At 48.2% G+C, this 19,127-nt stretch overlaps 1 protein-coding gene across 3 annotated transcripts; it reads left to right on the top strand.

Annotated features, from left to right (window-relative positions):
- Positions 1-66: 66 nt before the first annotated feature.
- Positions 67-18,905, top strand: LOC135806637 (uncharacterized). 3 transcript variants are annotated; one of them, XM_065320863.1, is made up of 15 exons: positions 67-2,488; positions 3,128-3,824; positions 4,568-4,727; positions 5,269-5,549; positions 5,833-5,897; positions 6,727-6,779; positions 8,480-8,560; positions 9,570-9,636; positions 10,445-10,621; positions 11,365-11,429; positions 14,052-14,159; positions 14,624-14,708; positions 15,283-15,406; positions 17,467-17,558; positions 18,235-18,905. In XM_065320863.1, the coding sequence occupies exons 1-15, from the start codon at positions 233-235 to the stop codon at positions 18,403-18,405; spliced, it is 4,482 nt and encodes a 1,493-aa protein (XP_065176935.1). In that variant the 5' UTR covers positions 67-232; the 3' UTR covers positions 18,406-18,905. The 3 variants fall into 3 exon arrangements, with proteins under 3 accessions (XP_065176935.1, XP_065176934.1, XP_065176936.1); XM_065320862.1 differs by having other exon boundaries at positions 3,104-3,824; XM_065320864.1 differs by lacking the exon at positions 17,467-17,558 and having other exon boundaries at positions 3,104-3,824; positions 18,235-18,404.
- Positions 18,906-19,127: the final 222 nt, after the last annotated feature.

The raw sequence follows: 19,127 nt of genomic DNA, 5'->3' as shown, positions 1-19,127 counted from the left end.
ACGTGATTCGTTTACCTTCTGACTGTTCTGGCTGTTCTGTCAGTGTCACTATCACACTCACAGGCTGTCTGTGAACTGTATCATTTGCATGGCCAATGACAGTCTGGGGCCCATTCAAATACTTGAAATAGTTTCCTTGCGAAAGGATAGGAAGACTAAATGTCGCAACCATCTTCGAAAGAGTCTATCTACCTCCCGTGGATTATTGTTTGTCTGAGTTGGGAGGAAGAGAATGGCTCGGCGACCGCAGTCTGGCTTCGCTCGTCCAGGCACGGCACGTGCAGCTGGAACACGAGTGGAAATAACCAGTCCAACACTTCCCGACTTCGCAACGGTTGTCCGAGTAGCGCGTCCGGAGACACCAACCACTTCTGGACAGAGTGCAGAGGAAATGTGCGTGTTTGCGACTGACGAACCTAGCAATACTGTTGCCAAGCGTCTAGTAATCAAGGACGATGTCCTTTCACTCGCTGGCCAGTTGATACCGGGAAGTGTCGAAGGTGGAGGAGGTGAGAGTGAATACGAATTTGATGCTGTTCTCCAATGGAAAGATGAACAGTCAGTATTCTACCGCAGCGTCGTTCAACATGTCGTGGAGCAAACGCTACAGGGTTATCATGGCTCGATCATTGCTATCGGTCCCAGGCACACAGGCAAGGCGTACAGCATGCGAGGTCCTGATCCTATCACTGAGGAGCACGGTCCGCGAGTTCGCTTGAACAGAGGTGCAATCCTACGCGCCGCTGAGCAAGTGTTGCATTGCCTACAAGTGTCGCGAGGAGCGGCACGAGGTTTAGTGGTCGTCGTCTCTTATGTGTGGATTTCGAATGAAGAAATATATGATCTGCTCAGTGCGAACGATCTAGAACCATCAGCTGATGCTCCCAGCTCAAAGCAGTCTAGCTCATGCCAGAGAATTGCTTTGGATGATGACGGGCAACTGGAAGGTCTTTCAGAGCACGTAGTGTCTACAGCTAGCGAAGTAGAACATTTACTGCACAGAGGCATTGCCCAGGATAAACAGCTTTGTGCGGAGCAGTTAAATCAACGTAGCAGACATGTCATATTCACGATTACTGTCGAACACCGTGGAGGCATGGGGAGTGACTTTGCACCCATTAGCGGCGTGTTGCGTATGGTGGAGCTGGCAGATTGGACGGAGGCCGTCGCTAACAAAGCTGCATGCCACGGGAACGAGTCACAGAGGATCGGCTCGGCTAGCAGTGGCACCATGGATTCTCAGTTTGATAAATCGCTTGTGGAGTTCATCCGGACCCTGCACATTGCTGCTGAGCAAGATGAGGAGGAGGATGCAGGCACTGCAGCAGCAGCAGTGAATGAGTCCGTTCTGCTGAAGCTCTTACCCGGCTGCATTGGTGGCAACAGTAAGACGGTATTGGTGTGGAACGTTTGTCCAAGCAGCCAATATGCACAGATCAGCAAGAAAATTGTGTCCACCGCGGCCACGCTAAGCAAGAGCATACGCAACAAGCCGAACAAACGTGATCTTGCCGAGCAAGCCCTCATGAATGCTTACATCCGTGCCTTGAAAAAGAAATACCGCAATCTTGTGTTTTCCAAGAAGAGCAAGGCAGTCGTGTCACAACATCAAGGACTTTCAGCAGGTACACAGCAACTGGGCGGTGGCAGGCATTCAGCCAGACCGAAGGGTGCTAATCCGTACAAGACAAAGGCAGCAGCACAACCGGATGATGTCGTCTGGGATCCGACAAAGGCTGGACACCTCCAGGCATGGGAAAGCGGCCAAGCATCTAGCCCTTCCCAAGCCCGGCATTCGGAAGGGCTCGCTGCTTCCAAAGCCCAATGTGCTGGTGAGCTTGCCACTCATCGGCATGACAACCAGTTCCCCACTCATAGCAACAGTCCTGCACACCTTAACGACCCTGACCAATCACAAGCAAGTGCCGATGAGTACAACTTTGATGATGTGGATGAACATGCAGCTTCGGCAGATACAGCATTAGCCCTGGGCCAGGCAGCGGCGGTGCCTAGCATATCTGCTGAGGATGCTGCCAATATGCTGGCTGCAGCTGCAGGTCAGTACGACAGTTCAGCAGGAGATTATGGCTATGAGCAGGATGACCAACGCTCTGAGCAACAGTCTCAGCAGCAACATCCGCATCTACCTGGCCAGCTGTGCGATCAACAGCAGCAGCAGCAACAGGCAGCTGATCAGCATGGGATACAGCGGACTTCATCATTTCATCACCCTGGAGACGTATCCAGTATCTCTAGCAGATCGCTAGATCTCCTAAACGGTGATACAGCTAGCGTGGCATCTCATGGCTTGGCCAGCTTAGCATCTCACACGCAATGGGACAAGAGCAGTCCAGGTGCTAACAGGCCTAGTGCCAAGACATCAGGTCGAAAGTCTTCTGGTAGCATGTCAGTGGATAGTCAGTCATTGACAAGGTCAACGATTAGCAACCGCGCTATGTCAGCAAGTAGAGCATCTGACCATGCGCAGGTAAGGACGTGTGGATACTGCAGTTCTCTTTATGGGTCACAGTGTTTCATGCATGGTTTACGTATGGGCGGGGAAGAGCAGAATTACCAGAATTATGAGCCATACACTTTATATGGTTCTGAAGATTTCGATGCTTTTGGGGCAGAATCTGATAATTTTTCAAGGACAATCTGCTATGGGTTGCCCTAGCATAGAGCCGAGGAAGGGGGGGGGGGGTTGAAGTATTGCAGGCACTAATGTTAGGCATCATGTTTCATCCATGCCATCCTCCTGTAGAGTGACAGCTTCACCACTGGTTTAGATAGATGACAGCTTCACCACTGGTTTAGATAAATGAGAGCTTCACCACTGGTTTAGATAGATGAGAGCTTCACCACTGGTTTAGATAGATGAGAGCTTCACCACTGGTTTAGATAGATGAGAGCTTCACCACTGGTTTAGATAGATGAGAGCTTCACCACTGGTTTAGATAGATGAGAGCTTCACCACTGGTTTAGATAGATGAGAGCTTCACCACTGGTTTAGATAGATGAGAGCTTCACCACTGGTTTAGATAGATGAGAGCCACGATTGCTGTGTGTGTATGTATCTTTTCATGAATCCATGCACTTGCAGTCTTCTCTGCAGTCTTCTCTGCAGTCTTCTCTGCAAAGAGCTGGATGCACACCACCAACATCAGCAACCTCACCGCTGGCAGCTGTCACGACGCCATTGCCTGGCATGACACAAGGATCAGAACAAACCACTCAGCCACGAAGAGGCTCTGGAGATCTACTCACTCATTCATCAGATCAACTGCTACCAGCTTCTCAGAGGCAGAGATCCACTGGGACTCGGAATATGCTAGCCCAAGGTTCAATTGATGGCATGGCAACCAAAGCAACCCAAAGTGCAGCTGATGGCATAGCAACCCAAAGTGCAGCTGATGGCATAGCAACCCAAGGTTCAGCTAATGGCATAGCAACCCACAGTTCAGCTGAAGGCATGGCAACCCAAGGTGCAGCTGTTGACATGGCAACCGTGGCAACCCAAGGTGCAGCTGGTGACCAAGACCGGCATCATGCATTGACTATGGATGCCAAGCAACCTACAAATAGTGACAATGCAAGAAGAGCCGAGACTGGCAATATCCATGTAACACCGAATCTAGTGTCGGCAATCTTGGCTGGTGATCAGAGTGCATGCACGGTGGACTCCATCAGATCTCTACTCCTCTCTCTGTGTAGAGTGTTTCAAGGTGATCTTACGGGTCCTACTGATGCTGTTGCCGGTGGTGCTACTGGTGTTGGTGCTAGTGCCGGAATGGCTGATGATGATATTCTGGAGCAAAGTCAGTGTAAGGCCTCATCCGCAGTGTTTACATGCCAGGCTATAACTTGTAGTGTGAGTTAGTCCACTGATGCTACTTCAAGGTATTCATGAAGCCGTGTCCATGCTAACGCTTGCCTCCAAACAATTCTGTTTGCTTTATTCTGCATAAAGGCCCCCTAGCCAAGTGTGTAATCCAGGGACTGTTGTAGTCAAGTGTGTAATCCAGGGACTGTTGTAGTCAAGTGTGTGATCCAGGGACTGTCACAGTGTAGTTCCTAGAGGGATGCCACAGGTGACTGTAACATGAAACCATGTGTGTTTTGCTCCCGGGTTCCCCGTCCCAGTCACCCGTGGGGCAGGGCTGACGTATGCGTTTTCTCATTATGGCATCTCTGGTCTGCGCCGCTGTGTTTGGGTCAGCAGGTCAAGGCTACAGTTGCAATTGTTATGTTGACCAGGAATAACATAGAACCGTCTATGTTCTCATGTTGTCCCCCTTTGTACTTTGCTTCGCTGATGCATGTGATCTGGGTGGTATCATGTGACATGTATGGTATCATGTGATCTATGTGGTATCATGTGATCTGTATGGTATCATGTGATCTGTATGGTATCATGTGATCTGTGTGGTATCATGTGATCTGTATGGTATCATGTGATCTGTGTGGTATCACGTGACTCTGTGATCATGCTCAAGACTAATCATGTGACTCTCTGGTCATGAACTTTGTGGTCATGTGACTGTGCTTGTGTGGGTACCGGGTACAGATTGCTGTGTTAGTGGCCAGGACTTGGTGAGCTACATCCATGAACAGATGATGGAGAGGACGGTTGATCGTGATAGCGCGCTGTGGACAGCTCAACAGCTGCTCTCGTCAAGCCTAGTTGTGGCCCTGATGAACAGCGGTGATGACCCCAATGCCTCAAGGCAAGTACCATAGCCATGGCAATGATAAGAGTTCACACTAGATCACTGTTCAGCACCCTCAACTAATGAATACTGGATCGGTTAGCCGAGGTGTAAATCTCCAGCAGAGGATCATGATGACATTGTAGTTTACATTTGTCTGTGTAAAACTGTTAATCAAGTTTCCTTAGCTTCATTTACGATGTGTGCACCGATGAGCATGAGCTTCGGGTTAAAATGGGTTGACTTCAAGTGTGGTGTGGAAAAACCAGTACTGTATTAAATAATAGGTACTTCAAGTACTGAGCTGCATTTAGCAATTGACGTGCACACGCTACAGTGGTTACTGGCGACGTACCGCCAGAAAAATCGCAAAATGCCAATTCTTGAAACCTTCATGTACACTCTGGTAGACATGCATACATGTATGCTTGGTGGAGTTATAAAATATTAATTTTCAACCAGTCCATGTTGGGAGTGCCAGATTGACGTTATGCTCTTTGCCATATTTGTACTACAAGAACATGTACATGTACATGTGTATATTACTATCTGTGTGCAGAGAGTTCTGTGATGACACTGCTATCCAGTATACCGTGCTAACGTCAGCTAGAGCTATAGCAAACGCCCTCAGCTACTTTCACCAGGATACAGCACATGATGCTGGTAATCAACAGCCAGAGCAGCAACAACATCATCAGCAGCAGACCGGCATGGTGAACATGCCAACACATTCACGTGCTGCTCATCATGGCTATGCTGGTGCTGGTGGTGGTGATCAGGGTGATGCATACTACCAGCATGATGCTGAGCATAGTGCACAGGGAGCAGCCTACCCACAAGGTACAATACTGATAACTATACCATGCACCACCCTGCCCCCCCCCCCCCCCACACACACACAGAAATGCTAGCATGCAAGGGTGGGGGGGGGGGGGGGGGGAGGGGGGCAGAACTCAAAACTATGATGAGTGTGTGCCTATGTATGTGTTGTAAGGACAGAGGATGCGCAGTGCCATACTATGTCGCTCAGTACGGTACAACCTTGTCTTGTATTTCAAAGTACAAGTAGATGTTTAGTCTATTGTTATGCTGTGGCTTTGTCCCTGTTATCCATTTATGCCAGGTTTCCATGGTGATGATGAGATTGTCTATGACTACCAAACAGGTAGACCGTACAGCCCACCCCAGGTACGTCAAACACTCATGTTTGCCACGGGTTGTCACTGACATCTGCAGTGTCAGCTCTGTCACCGTGTCAGCTCTACTGCAGTGTCAGCTCTGTCCAATTCAAGTGTCCAATTCAAAGAGCAGTTTGTAAATTGACGAAGATACAGTCAAATCTGTCGTAAGCGACCGCCCCTTGGTGCAAGAAAAAGCGGTCTCTTACGGCAGATGGTCTCTTACGCCAGATGGTCTCTTACGGCAGATGGTCTCTTACGGCAGATGTATGGTAAATCCGGCATACCGGGCATGCATTATATGCTTCCATGTACTCAAATCGACGAGAATAACGTGATTTTTAATATTATTTTATTGGATATTCAATAGAATATAGCCTTATAGGGAGGGGTGCACAAACCCAAGAATAGTGCACATACAAGGGCTAATCTTGAAAGCTACAGCGCAGCCTCAGTACAGGCCAGGGCCAGTCGATCGCACTTGCAAGACAGCGCATTTTCACACCTTGCAGTTGACAGCGCACTGGCAAGTACAGTTTCGCACCTGAATGAACCTGGGTCGCGGTCGCTCACAGCAGATTTGAATGCAGCCACCGTGCATGAAATCGCGGTCGCTGGTCGCGCACAGCAGATGGTCGCTCTGGACAGATCAGTTTGTATGTGAAACCGTCGGTGCACGGAAAATCGGTCGCTAACGGTAGATGGTCGCCTACAGCAGAGGTCGCAAACGGCAGATTTGACTGTACATGCAATGGAGTTTCATAGAGTCCATCCATTACATCTCATTGCCACTCATAGCTATGTGTGTATGCTGACCGTGATTCTCCCCAATTGTCCAGGAATTATCACAGTATGCTGATGTAGAGCCATTTGATGGCGAGCAGTTCATTCTGTAAGTACCAGTACACGTGCCTCTTCATAGCTAAACGGCGTTAACATAATTATGTTTCCATATTTACTTTTTTTTTTTTTTTACAAAGACCACTTAAATGCCAAACATGAGATGCAGCTAGGGGAAGCACGCACAACCTGAATCGTGGCAGTGGTGGTGAGGTTTAGGGAGCTCCGCCGACCTAGGGTCTCGACTTCATAGCCACCTAGATGCACCAAACATGCTACATTGCTGTCATACACCTACATATCCTGAAGTACTAGCTTGGAATTGCCTTCAAAACCTACTACTAGTACTACATGTATGTACATGTAGTAACCAAGATAGCCAAGATGAACTCAAGGTGCACCACCCCTACTGATTTGTTCACCTAATACCAGTACATGCATATAATTATTTTTTACAAACTCGCACATACTGTAGCCTCTGGGACGTTCTCTAGGAGTTCAACCTTTGTACTGTAGCCCAAACCTTGAACTCCTGGACCCTGAACTTTGAACTCCCACGACTGAACTTTGAACTCCCATACCCTGAACTTTGAACTCCCACACCTGGACTTTGAACTCCCATACCTGAACTTTGAACTCCCATACCCGAACTTTGAACTCCCATACCTGACCTTTGAACTCTCAACTCTGAACTTTGAACTCCCATGCCTGAACTTTGAACTTCCACACCTGAACTTTGAACTCCCACACCCAAACTTTCAACTCCTACACCTGAAATTTGAACTCCCACACCCGAACTTTGAACTCCCACACCTGAACTTTGAGTTCCCACACCTGAACTTTGAACTCCCATACCCTGAACTTTGAACTCCCATACCCTGAACTTTGTACTTTGTACCCCGAGCCTGGTGTACAGCAGCTCTGCCCTGAGTCATGCACTCCTATAAAATTACCCTGATGTGTACGCTACCCACACCAATGTACCACTACTGTATCCGATAGGTACATTGGTGCAGTTAATCCCTTGGCATCATGTGCACTTTCAGCGGTGCATGTAAATCCTTCTCATTGTTTTCTGTCTTGCGTGGAAACTTCCCCCCCCCCCCCCCAATTGCGGGAGGGAACATAATACCACTGCCGGCTGACATTACACAGTATGTTTGACAAGATTTTTTGCCATCATTTTCTTCGCATGTGTACATCTCTATTAAAGGCCATGGTAAAAATTATCATTGATTCTCAAGTACGACTTTTGGCGGCGCACCGACGATTTTTTCATTTCTATGCATGCATATGCGCGCATGAAAACGGTCAATACGAAATGCATGAATCAGGGAGTAGTAAAATACCGCACCGGTATTCTTTTACTCCCTGGCCTGAATATGTGAACACGTGACCATGTACATTATGTGTGACCCTATCTTTGGAAATAAAAAAAACTGTGGGAAATAAAATAAAAAATCGCTCGCTCGCACCGATTTTCACAGGCTCATGACCTGAGAATCAAATTTATTTTTTACCATGGCCTAATCTGCATTATTTTACTGATATGGTCATAACTTCCGCTGTGTGTGTATGTGTGTGTGTGTATGTGTGTGTGTGTGTGTGTGTGTGTGTGTGTGTGTGCGTGTGTGTGACTGTGTGTGTGTGTGTGACTGTGTGTGTGTGTGTGTATGTGTGCACGCCCGTGCATGCGTGTGTGCGTGCATGCATGTTTGTGTATGCGTGAATACATGCCAATGTGAATGGTAGGTACCAAGACCGTGTTCATCCATTCCATGCTGCATGCGGTCTCGGAAAGGAGGCGGGAATGCTCCGAAATCTAGTCCTGATGTAAGCCCAGCAAACCCTGCTCCAGCCCCAGCGTGTGTTGCCTGCGACTGCACTGTATGATAGTCATCATTAGTAGTACATAGTCACTGTAGGGACTTGCTAGTAGTATGCCATATATCTATACCCCCCCCCCCCCCCCTCTGCATACACACTCTACCACAAAGGCGTGTACAGTGAGTCCACTCTATTGTGGCTAGTCAGACCTCGCTTAATCGCACACATCTGTTTTCCACAAAAATATCCGGATAGGCGAGGTAACCGGATAACTGAACACACATATATGCATACTGCATGTGCATGTGGCATGTCAAAAGCAGTGACAGCGTACATACATGTAGACGGGTCCTATGCAGTACAACTAGCGTGCACAGTATGTAAAACAAGCGAGAAAAATGACAAGTGCATGCATGCAACTGAGTGCTGTCCGCATGTACCCAGCCGGATGGCGAGGGATCCGGATGGCGAGGGATCCGGATAAGCGAGGTCTGACTGTACAATGATCAAGTACTTTCACTACATGATGTAGCACATGCAATCAGATAGTAATGCATTGAGGCTACATACTAGTCATAATTATCACTCTTGTCACTCATGAACATTCTTTACTGATGGTGCACATGTACATGATGTATCCTTGTCCTCCACAGTGATGCTGGTCTGCGCGGTCTAACTAATCAACTGAGACTCTGAGTAGAAGTTCCATGACCTGATATTTACCACTGTACCCTACATATATGTGTAGTAACTAGTAAGGTTGGCTCTGCATGCCGTGCTGACTGCACCTTATGTACAGCAAGGCTCTGCATGCCGTGCTGACTGCACCTTATGTACAGCAAGGCTCTCCATGCAGTGCTGACTGCACCTTATGTACAGCAAGGCTCTCCATGCACTGCTAACTGCTAACTACACTCAGTGTGTGGCCGTTGAAGGCTGGCTCCTACATGTACTTGCCGGTTGAGCACTAATGCCTGTTGTCATGGTAATCCTGCTGTTTCCGCTTGCTCTGCAGGTTTGGTATTGAACACTGTGACCGACAACAGCACACTCCATTGATGTTTGCTATCCTCAGTGACAAGGTTTGTTCAGTCGGCACATACACACACACACACACACACATACACACACACACACACACACACACACACACACGCACGCACACACATACACATACACACACACACACTACTACTACTACTATGTACAACTGCCACAAAATGGCCACGTCGCTCCCAGAAGCGGGAGACAACAGCGAGAAAAAAGAAACAAGGAGAATAATTGAGGTGAAAGGGGACCGTTCTACACATAGCTAGTGTTTCTGTCTTCGGTGGCGGGTGAGGTCCTGCGGGCGGGAGAATCGTTCGTTACATATGCTGCATTGAATGGGCAGATTAGCACACACACACACACACATACACACACACACACACACACACACTGTATATTTCAAGTAACTGTGCTGCACACACTGAAGAAGAGGTAGGGTCATGATAGGAGGAAGAGGAGGAGGAGGAGGAGGAGGAGGAGGAGCAGGAGCAAGTAGTACTGGAGGAGGTGGAGCCGGGAAGTAAGCAAATGAAGAGAGCCAGGGCAGACATGATTGAAGCACTGATCTTGCTACTGTACGGCTCAACACCAGTATTCTAAATTAAACCAAGTATACAAAAATTCAAAATTGACGACCACTAACAAACTCTCCCTGCAAGACTGAGGGCATGCATGTCATCTATAAACCATGACAGTGCACGGAACTCGCATGACTCATAGTCATATGATTCAGTTCCCGGCAGCAGTCTCGGTGTCCTTTTGTCACGGCACGATTCTTCATCTGTGTATCTTCATGCATGTGTGTGTGCGTGTGCATGGCTACATACATGTGTATTGCAGCCAGCTTGCATTACGTGCCTGTTGGAATGTGCGGCTGAACCGACCAAGTACGATGGGGACGGCTACACGGCTCTGCACCATGCCACACGACTTGGCCACTATCGGTCTGCCGCTACCATTCTTAGCAAGGTGAAACATGAACTCATCAGTACCATGATTGATCAAGTTGATATGCAAGTAAGTTGAAGTAGCTCAGAGTGTCAAGAAAATCATAGACTCATGACAGTGGTATAGTGATCAATGGGGTAAATCCGTCAGGTTAGATTTTGTCATAAATACATGCCCAAGTGTATGTTGAACTCGGATGGTGAGTTTAACCGTGGAAGAAAAGGAGAAGGACAATAATGTTACGAGTCTGGTTACGTTGGTGGAGAGTTCGTAAAAACTCTTAACATTTTTGTCCTTCTCCTTCTCTTCCAAGTATATGAGCTATGGACTTAAAGTTTTGCTATTTGTGTTTTTGATGATCAGTGCCCTGGCAGGCAGGCATAGTGGGTTGGTCTAAGACCATGATTGAGAAACAGGGGGTACCTGCTTAAATTGGGAACTCGGTGCCTGGCACGAGGGAAGCATGGATGCAGCGAATGGGATTTTTGGTCCTTGACCACTTTGTGGTGGGTCTGATCTACTCACTTCCCACCGCTTAGAAGCTGCATCTGGGCCTTGATCCAAGAGGGTGGTGGTGTTCCTCCGGATGCGGAAAACTCGGCCTTCAGCCGAGTCTCCCACGAACCGTGATTTTTTCAGTGGGATCAGCGCCCTTCACTGCGGAGCCAGATCATCGGCAAAACTTCTTGCTGTGTGTGCGTTGTGTGTGCTGTGTGTGTGTGTTGTGTGGCTTCATCTCTCTTCTGGTTGTGAATTACATGTAACTGACTACTAATTTAGCCAGTACATGATGTATTGATTGTGTTGCACAGGGGCTCAGTGTGCTACACTGGGCAACTCAGTTGAGAAGTGACAAGTGTCTGGAGCTCTACCTCAAGTAAGTACATGTACATGCAGCATGGCTACTTGAAGCACTGCCAGCCTACTGGCCATGTAGTTAGGCATGAACACAGTGACATAAGCATATGATGACTTTGAATGTTAGTAGGTCACATAAGGTGCATGATGCGGGCTGGACGGAGCTATATGTAGATAGATCAGTGGTATCATGATTCTCATGATAAGGTAGTTAATTATAATTATTATTCCCGTAGCTATGCAGAAGACGTTACTTCAGTAACGTCTGGCGCTAGCCAGGGTCCACACAGCTTTAATTTGGTATTTGTTTGTTTGTGTGTTTGTTTGTTTGTTTGTGCCACGCCTGGCGCTATCCCGTATCTGTCCCGTATCTGTCCCGTATCTGTGACTACAAAGGCTCTACAGGATTGTACATAACAGCTGTCCACAATATTTGCGGGCTCCTGTATCTGTCCCGTACCGTACCAATATTCGTCGTATTATGTATACGACTCCCTGATGTAGAGGGAGATTTGGAAAGAAATAGGAAGACGAGGAGGAAATTAAATTAGAATAGACGCCGAATAGGTGATAGGATGCGTCAGCATAAACAGCGTCAGCATAAACATACGTGTACTTTGGAAGAGAGATCGCGTCGTCTCCAAAATAAGCGTGAACGAGCGATTCAGCGCCGGTCACAGGAAACGTCGGAAGAGAGATCCCGTCGACTCCAGAACGCCCGTGATCGGCAGAGTCCGCCGGTCCCAGGCAACGTCAGGACAGACATCCCGTTGAGTCCAGAACGCCCGTGATCGGCAGAGTCTAAGCCCTGTCCCAGGAAACGTCAGGACAGACATCCTGTCGAGTCCAGAACGCCCGTGATCGGCAGAGTCAGCGCCGGTCCCAGTGAACGTCAGGACAGACATCCCGTCGACGCGCAGAAAAACTAAATCTGCAGCCTCTTTTGCCGTCGGACAGGATACGTATTATAGGAGACTGTAAAGTTATGTAATGTCCAAATTTCCACGTGAGCAGAGGGTCACTCGCATTGATTTTTCGACGTGCGAGCCAAATAACGCGAGCTGAACTTTCGCGTCGCAGACATCCCGTCGACGCGCTGAATAACTAAATCTGCAGACTCTTTTGCCGTCGGGCAGGATACGTATTTTAGGAGACTGCTAAGTTATGTAATGTGCTCCACAGGCAACCATGCATTCGGCGTCGTCATTGGCTCAACAGGTCAATGTACATGTATTACTACAAAAAGTCCAGAAAATCCGATTACTGTATTAAAATCAACTAATTTTCGCTGGCGATTTAATTTCGCTGATTTCGCCGCTTGGTACCAACCGGCCAAAGTAAATCACAGGGCAAAGTTTGTCATATAGGAAATTGATGCATTATTGAGCAATGGATGCATGTGAGAGCAAAAATACCTATCGATTTCAAATTTGACGTGAAATTGCGCGTCACGTCGGAAATAACGTGCATCTTAACCTCTCTAATAGAGAGGTTTCTATTTCTCATCAGCCAAAATTTGTTGATTTACAGTATAAGGAGATAAAGAGAAAAGAAGGAGCAAACCAAAAGAAGATGATTATTAGAGAAATAACAATCCGCAATAAATTCTGCAAATACTTTTGCCTCAGTTCTTATAACATGTACGATGAGCTAGGCAAAAAAGTATAAAAGCATAGCGTAGGGCCGTGAGCTTCCAAGCTCTCTCGTTAACTACCGGTAACTGATCTAACCTACAAACTGTAGGACAGGCGAATCCAGAATCACAGAGGGCAGAGGGGGGAGGAAGAGGGGAGAGAGGGAGGGGGACAGAGGGGAGAGGAAGAGGGGAGAGAGGGAGGGGGACAGAGGGGTGAGGAAGAGGAGAGGGGGAGAGGAAGAGGGGGGGAGGGGGAGAGGGGTGAGGAAGAGGGGAGGGGGGGAGAGGAAGAGGGGGGAGAGGGGAGAGGAAGAGGGGGGGAGAGGAAGAGGGGGGAGAGGAAGAGGGGGGGAGAGGAAGAGGGGGGGGAGAGGAAGAGGGGGAGAGGAAGAGGGGGGAGAGGAAGAGGGGGGGGAGAGGAAGAGGGGGGGGAGAGGAAGAGGGGGAGAGGAAGAGGGGGGGGAGAGGAAGAGGGGGGAGAGGAAGAGGGGGGGGGAGAGGAAGAGGGGGGAGAGGAAGAGGGGGGGGGGAGGAGCTACACATACTTACTACCATCTACACTGAGCACACCGTGAACGTTTTATTTCAGTTGGCCTCTTGTCAAGTCCTACCCTATATTATGTAGATGCATCATGGATCATATTGCACTGTATACATTCCCTGCCCCGCCACACACACACACAACAACCTCAACATTGCTGCTTGCACACCTTTCACCTTTAACACCCAATCTCCAGAGGAGATGATAGGCTACTGAGTTGGGCAGTACTTGAGGTAACGCTTAAATCGCCACTTCTCCTGAACGCCCTGCCGCATGCGCAGTGGAAGTCCTTCAGTGCTGGGAGCACACACACGCACACATACACATTATGTACTATGGGTTTGCCTGAATACTTGTATCTACAATAATCATGACATGGCAATGTCGGCCTTCTCTCTGTGTAATAGCAATCCAATCATGACGTGTCTGTGAACTTTGTCTCTGACGTGCCGGTGATGTAACAGACACAGTCGTCGTGGCCATGTGAACAAGATGGACTATGAACATCGCACTCCGCTATTCTGGGCAATCACCGAGAAGAACGATCGGCATGTTGAGCTCTTGCTGAGAAGGTAATGAGCACATCTACTTATCCAAAGATAGCCTGAGGAGATGTGTATCCAAAGATAGCCTGGGGAGATGTGTATCCAAAGATAGCCTGGGGAGATGTGTATCCAAAGATAGCCTGGGGAGATGTGTATCCAAAGATAGCCTGGGGAGATGTGTATCCAAACTCGGATAGCCTGGGGAGATGTGTATCCAAAGATAGCCTTAGATGTACATGATTGTACTGATGCAGTACATGTACATACATGTACAGGTATATGCTATGATATGGTGTTATTTGGATTGTGATTGTAGTGTGCATGTGAACATTGTCAATTTGTCATCGCTTTGTCATGTTATACACCTCACTTGAGAGAAAGAGAGAGAGAGAGAGTCCTGAGGGGCTGCTATACCGCCCCATTCCACTGTGTATATGATCGTGATGTGTACCTGTTGTATAGTTGTGATTCGTGTGTTGTGTGCTGCACAGTGATGCTGACCCTATCGTTGTGGATAGCTTTGAAAGACCTGCCTGCCAGCTAGCAATTCAGAGCCAGGCAGCAAACTGCCTCAAAGTAAGCCCTGTGCTTGTCACTGTCACAGTGTGCATCATACACTCAATCACACACTCACATCACACACTCGCATCACACACTCACATCACACACTCACATCACACACTCACATCACACACTCACATCATACACTCACATCACACACTCACATCACACACTCACATCACACACTCACATCACACACTCACATCACACACTCAATCATACACTCGTATCACATACTCGCATCACACACTCGTATCTTGGACTCATATCACAAACTCGTATCACACACTCGTATCACACTCGCATCACACACTCGTACCAACACACTCGTATCACACTCGCTTCTTAGTGTGTGAAGCGATGGGTTCAGAGCAACTTCACATGTTTTCCTCGGTTAGTGCTGTTACATTGGCCCCACGATCTACATTGTGCTGCATCCCAGATGTATGTACATGCATGCGTGTGTAGCCGTGCGTGTGTAGCCGTGCGGTGGAAAGAATCTAGTCTCCTACCAAGTACAGTAGTCTCTAGTGGCAGCTCAGGCATATTCGTGGTTGATTTCATGCTGTCCATGCTGAACCTTTGTTAGGTGTTGCTTCGATTTCGCTCAACCTTGGTGGATGTGCTGGATGGCAATGGTCAGACTCCCTTACATGCGGCTTGTCAAGAGAGCTCCGTAGACTGTTTCAAACTCATCATGAAAGCAGCACCAGGTATGTTAATTAAAATTATGGCTAGGAAAGAGAAAGAGAAAAATACGAGAGAGCTTGGAAGCTCAGGGCCCTACGCTATGCTTTTTTGCTTGCTCATCATGCATGTGACGTGCCAAAGCTGTGTGATCCCTGGCTAGCGCCAAACGATACTGAAGTAACGTCTGTTGCATTACTACGGGATTAATATTTTTTGTTAATTTTTAATTTTTAAGTTTTTTGTGTCACGCCCGGCGCTATCCCGTATTTGTCCCGTACCGCACGTACCGTACCATCAAAGACAGCTGGCCACAAACAGCTGGCCACAATATTTTTTGTTTGTTTGTGCCATCGGCATGCCTGGCGCTATCCCCTACCTGTCTCGTTTCTGCCGAGCACGGGCGTTCTGGAGTCGACGGGATGTCTGTCCTGACGTTTCCTGTGAACGGTAGGCATATGCGAATAATGCCGGCAGAAAAATTGGCAAAATTCAGTACTTTTTTGGTAAGTTTCATGCATGTTTGGTATGTGGATAAAGAAATGGAGGAGAATTCGAGGAATTGCCCGCCATAGGTTGGTATGGTTCTGCCAATTTCACTGCTTTCCGAGCAGAATCTGCCACCTTTTTGAGCATTATCCGCACACCCCTAGTGACCGGCGCTGACTCTGCCAATCACGGGCGTTCTGGAGTCGTCGCGATGTCTGTCCTGCCGTTTCCTGTGACCGGCGCTAACTCTGCCGATCACGAATGTTCTGGAGTCGACGGGATATCTCTTCCGACGTTTCCTGTGACCGGCGCTGACTCTGCCGATCACGGACGTTCTGGATTCGACGGGATCTCTCTTCCGACGTTTCCTGTGACCGGCGCTGACTCGCCTGCTCAGGATTATTTTGGAGACGATGGGATCTCTCTTCCAAAGGTTGTTTTTGCTGACGCATCCTGTCACCTATTCGGCAACTAACGTCCATTCTAATTGCATTTCCTCGTCTCCCTACTTCGTATTTCTTTCCGGAAAATCTCCCTATACAGCAGGGAGTCGTTTACATAATACGAGTCCTTGCTATACATCTACTTGTATTTATACGTTATATTTATTATGCTATCGGCCTACATGCGGTTCCCGGGCTGGTAGACAGGCGGCCCAGCCAGCCTGCCAGTGGGATCTCGGCCTCGCACACAAATCCACACAAAATGCTACTGCACTATTATATCGGCCTGAATGCATTCCCCCAATACACATAATATACGCATTATCTTGATGGTACTGTACTCTTGATGGTACGGGACATCAGGTACGGGATAGCGCCAGGCATGCCGATGGCACAAACAAACAAAAATATTGTGGCCAGCTGTCTTTGCTGGTACGGTACGGTACGGGACAGATACGGGATAGCGCCAGGCGTGACACAAACAAACAAACAAACAAACACCAAATTAAAGCTGTGTGGACCCTGGCTAGCGCCAGACATTACTCAAGTAACGTCTTCTGCATAGCTACGGGAATAAATAATATTGCCGGTCTATGTGACTGGGCCTGCCATGTACCAAGAAGACTACAACACACCCAGATTGAGAGGGTGCAACCCGAATGGGCTGCTGTAATGGAAAAATCCTGGACTACTAGATTATCATTTCTAGTGACGTAGTGCGTAGCTCGTCACAAGCAGTCAAGCAGATCTCCTGCTGCACAACTGCACTAAGCTCAGTTGTATGCACTGCGCCACTTCCCACGCTGCTTATCTGCACCAACCGTGGTGGACACCCATGCAGAGAAGGTCAGAAGCTGCACACTCTTGATCTCACACGGCAGGTACTAACATCCAGTTGTGCTAGGTGAAGTCCAAGACAAAGTGAATATTTGCTGCCCCGGACTTGCCCGGCACTTGACGCTCTGGAAGTGCTCCTATAGAACGTACGCCTTGATGTATCGGGACTTATTGCAATGAGCATAGGTCCCATTGACGGTCCATGTGTGACATGCACCTTTGGCTTGGATTTCACCAGCCATTGCTGTCCATGCCCAAACACTGTATTCTGCTGTTGTCTCAGGCGTCCTTTCCTATGTGGTGTGATTGGTATGCAGGTAAGCAGTGGCAAGGCATCAATGCTGTTGATACACTTGGTAGAAGTCCACTGCACTGTGCTACTCTAGCAAACTGTCCGGATCTTGTTCAGGTTAGTGAGCGAGTCATGAGCATGCACAGTGTATGTACAGTGCATGTACAACTTGCACTGCATGTCTAACTATACTTACATGCATGGTGACATATGGGGAGTGGAGGAGAGAGAACGGTATGTACAAGAGTATTCCCTTGCTATCTGGCTGATAGCCTAGGTTTGGAGTACACCGTGCATACTACACTGTACCGTGAAGTATTGGGAGAATGCCACACCACCACGTCCCTTTCGCGGTCATGTTCTGGAGGTGGTGGTCTGTCTGTAGGTCATACAACACACACACTTCACGTACCCTATACACGCATTGCTCTTTGTGCAGTCTTACTCTTAGCTCACACCGTACATACCGTAAGTTGCCCGCTGCCATTCGGTTTTCTTTCCCTGGCTGTAGAATCAAGGTGGGGCGCTCTTGTGAGATGGGGGTACTTCACGGTGCTTATCAAGAGTAGATATATTTGTACTGTTGACAGCACCCTCCTTGTACAGTGATGTGTAAGTAGTGCTCTTGACAAGGTTCACGTGTACAGAGATGTGTCTTCTCTGACAAATTCCCATGTTTGGGTTTGCTAGAAGAAGTACCGTCGATGCACCAGATTTTAGCTGAACCAAGAGTGAACTGGAGCTACTTCAACCAGAATGTTATGTGCCACTTTTCACACACTTCGTCCAATAGCTGCTGTTGAACCTGAAGGCTGACGTGTGGCTGCAAGATGTCAATGGCCAAACAGCTCGGCAATGTGCCAATTCTACAGGAAGCACGCCTTGTGAAGCATTGTTGGCCCGTGCCGAGGAAGCTTTGCTCCGGAACCGCAACAAGTCCTCATCAGTATGTGCTCTCATGTAATTGTCAGCTGTGACAAGCAATACCGGACTACTGCATGCCTAGCTGATGTGCCTAGCATTCCCCCGCTCAGCGTATCGGTGAAGTGCTCTGGCTGCAATCATGCCCCATAGCATCATGCAGCATGTCATTGGGGGAATGGCTGTGCACACGGCATGTCACTATCGGGCCCCATACAGTCTCAGACACCAGCTACTAAACTCCACAGGCATGTACAGACGCTCAGTTGATCCACCGGATGCGACTGGACGCAGGTAGACGTACAAACAACTGACTGCTGTGTCTAAACCAGTAGAGTAATAGCAAGACTGCTGTGTCTAAACCAGTAGAGTAATAGCAGTCACAGTGTGTACTGCCATGTACCTGACAAGTGCCAGCCTTTTCTTTGCAGCCTTGATTTCTGTACAAACTACTATTGTGTTTTTATCAGAGTCTTGATCATTCTCTTCTTGTTTGAGTGTTGATGATTTTAATTCCGAACTTGAATGCATGTTTAAAATTGTCATAGCTCGCAGTGTTCATGCTTGATTCACAACAATCATAGTTATCAGGGGCTGGACCCCTTCACAGGGGGGTGCACAGGAATTTTGCACAGGAAAACACGAAAAAGTTCGCTGATAGCTGGCCCGTTGGCACCGACTTTGGAGGTGGGGCGGCCATGGGTTACGGGGGCCCTCCCTGGGAAATATTTCAAAAATTGAAGCCAATTGCAAGCATTTCCGGGC

Source organism: Sycon ciliatum, chromosome 1, assembly GCF_964019385.1.
Source record: "Sycon ciliatum chromosome 1, ocSycCili1.1, whole genome shotgun sequence".
NCBI lineage: Eukaryota > Metazoa > Porifera > Calcarea > Leucosolenida > Sycettidae > Sycon > Sycon ciliatum.
Note: the sequence above shows the minus strand (reverse complement) of the source record. Positions and strands in the feature narration are given on the sequence as shown.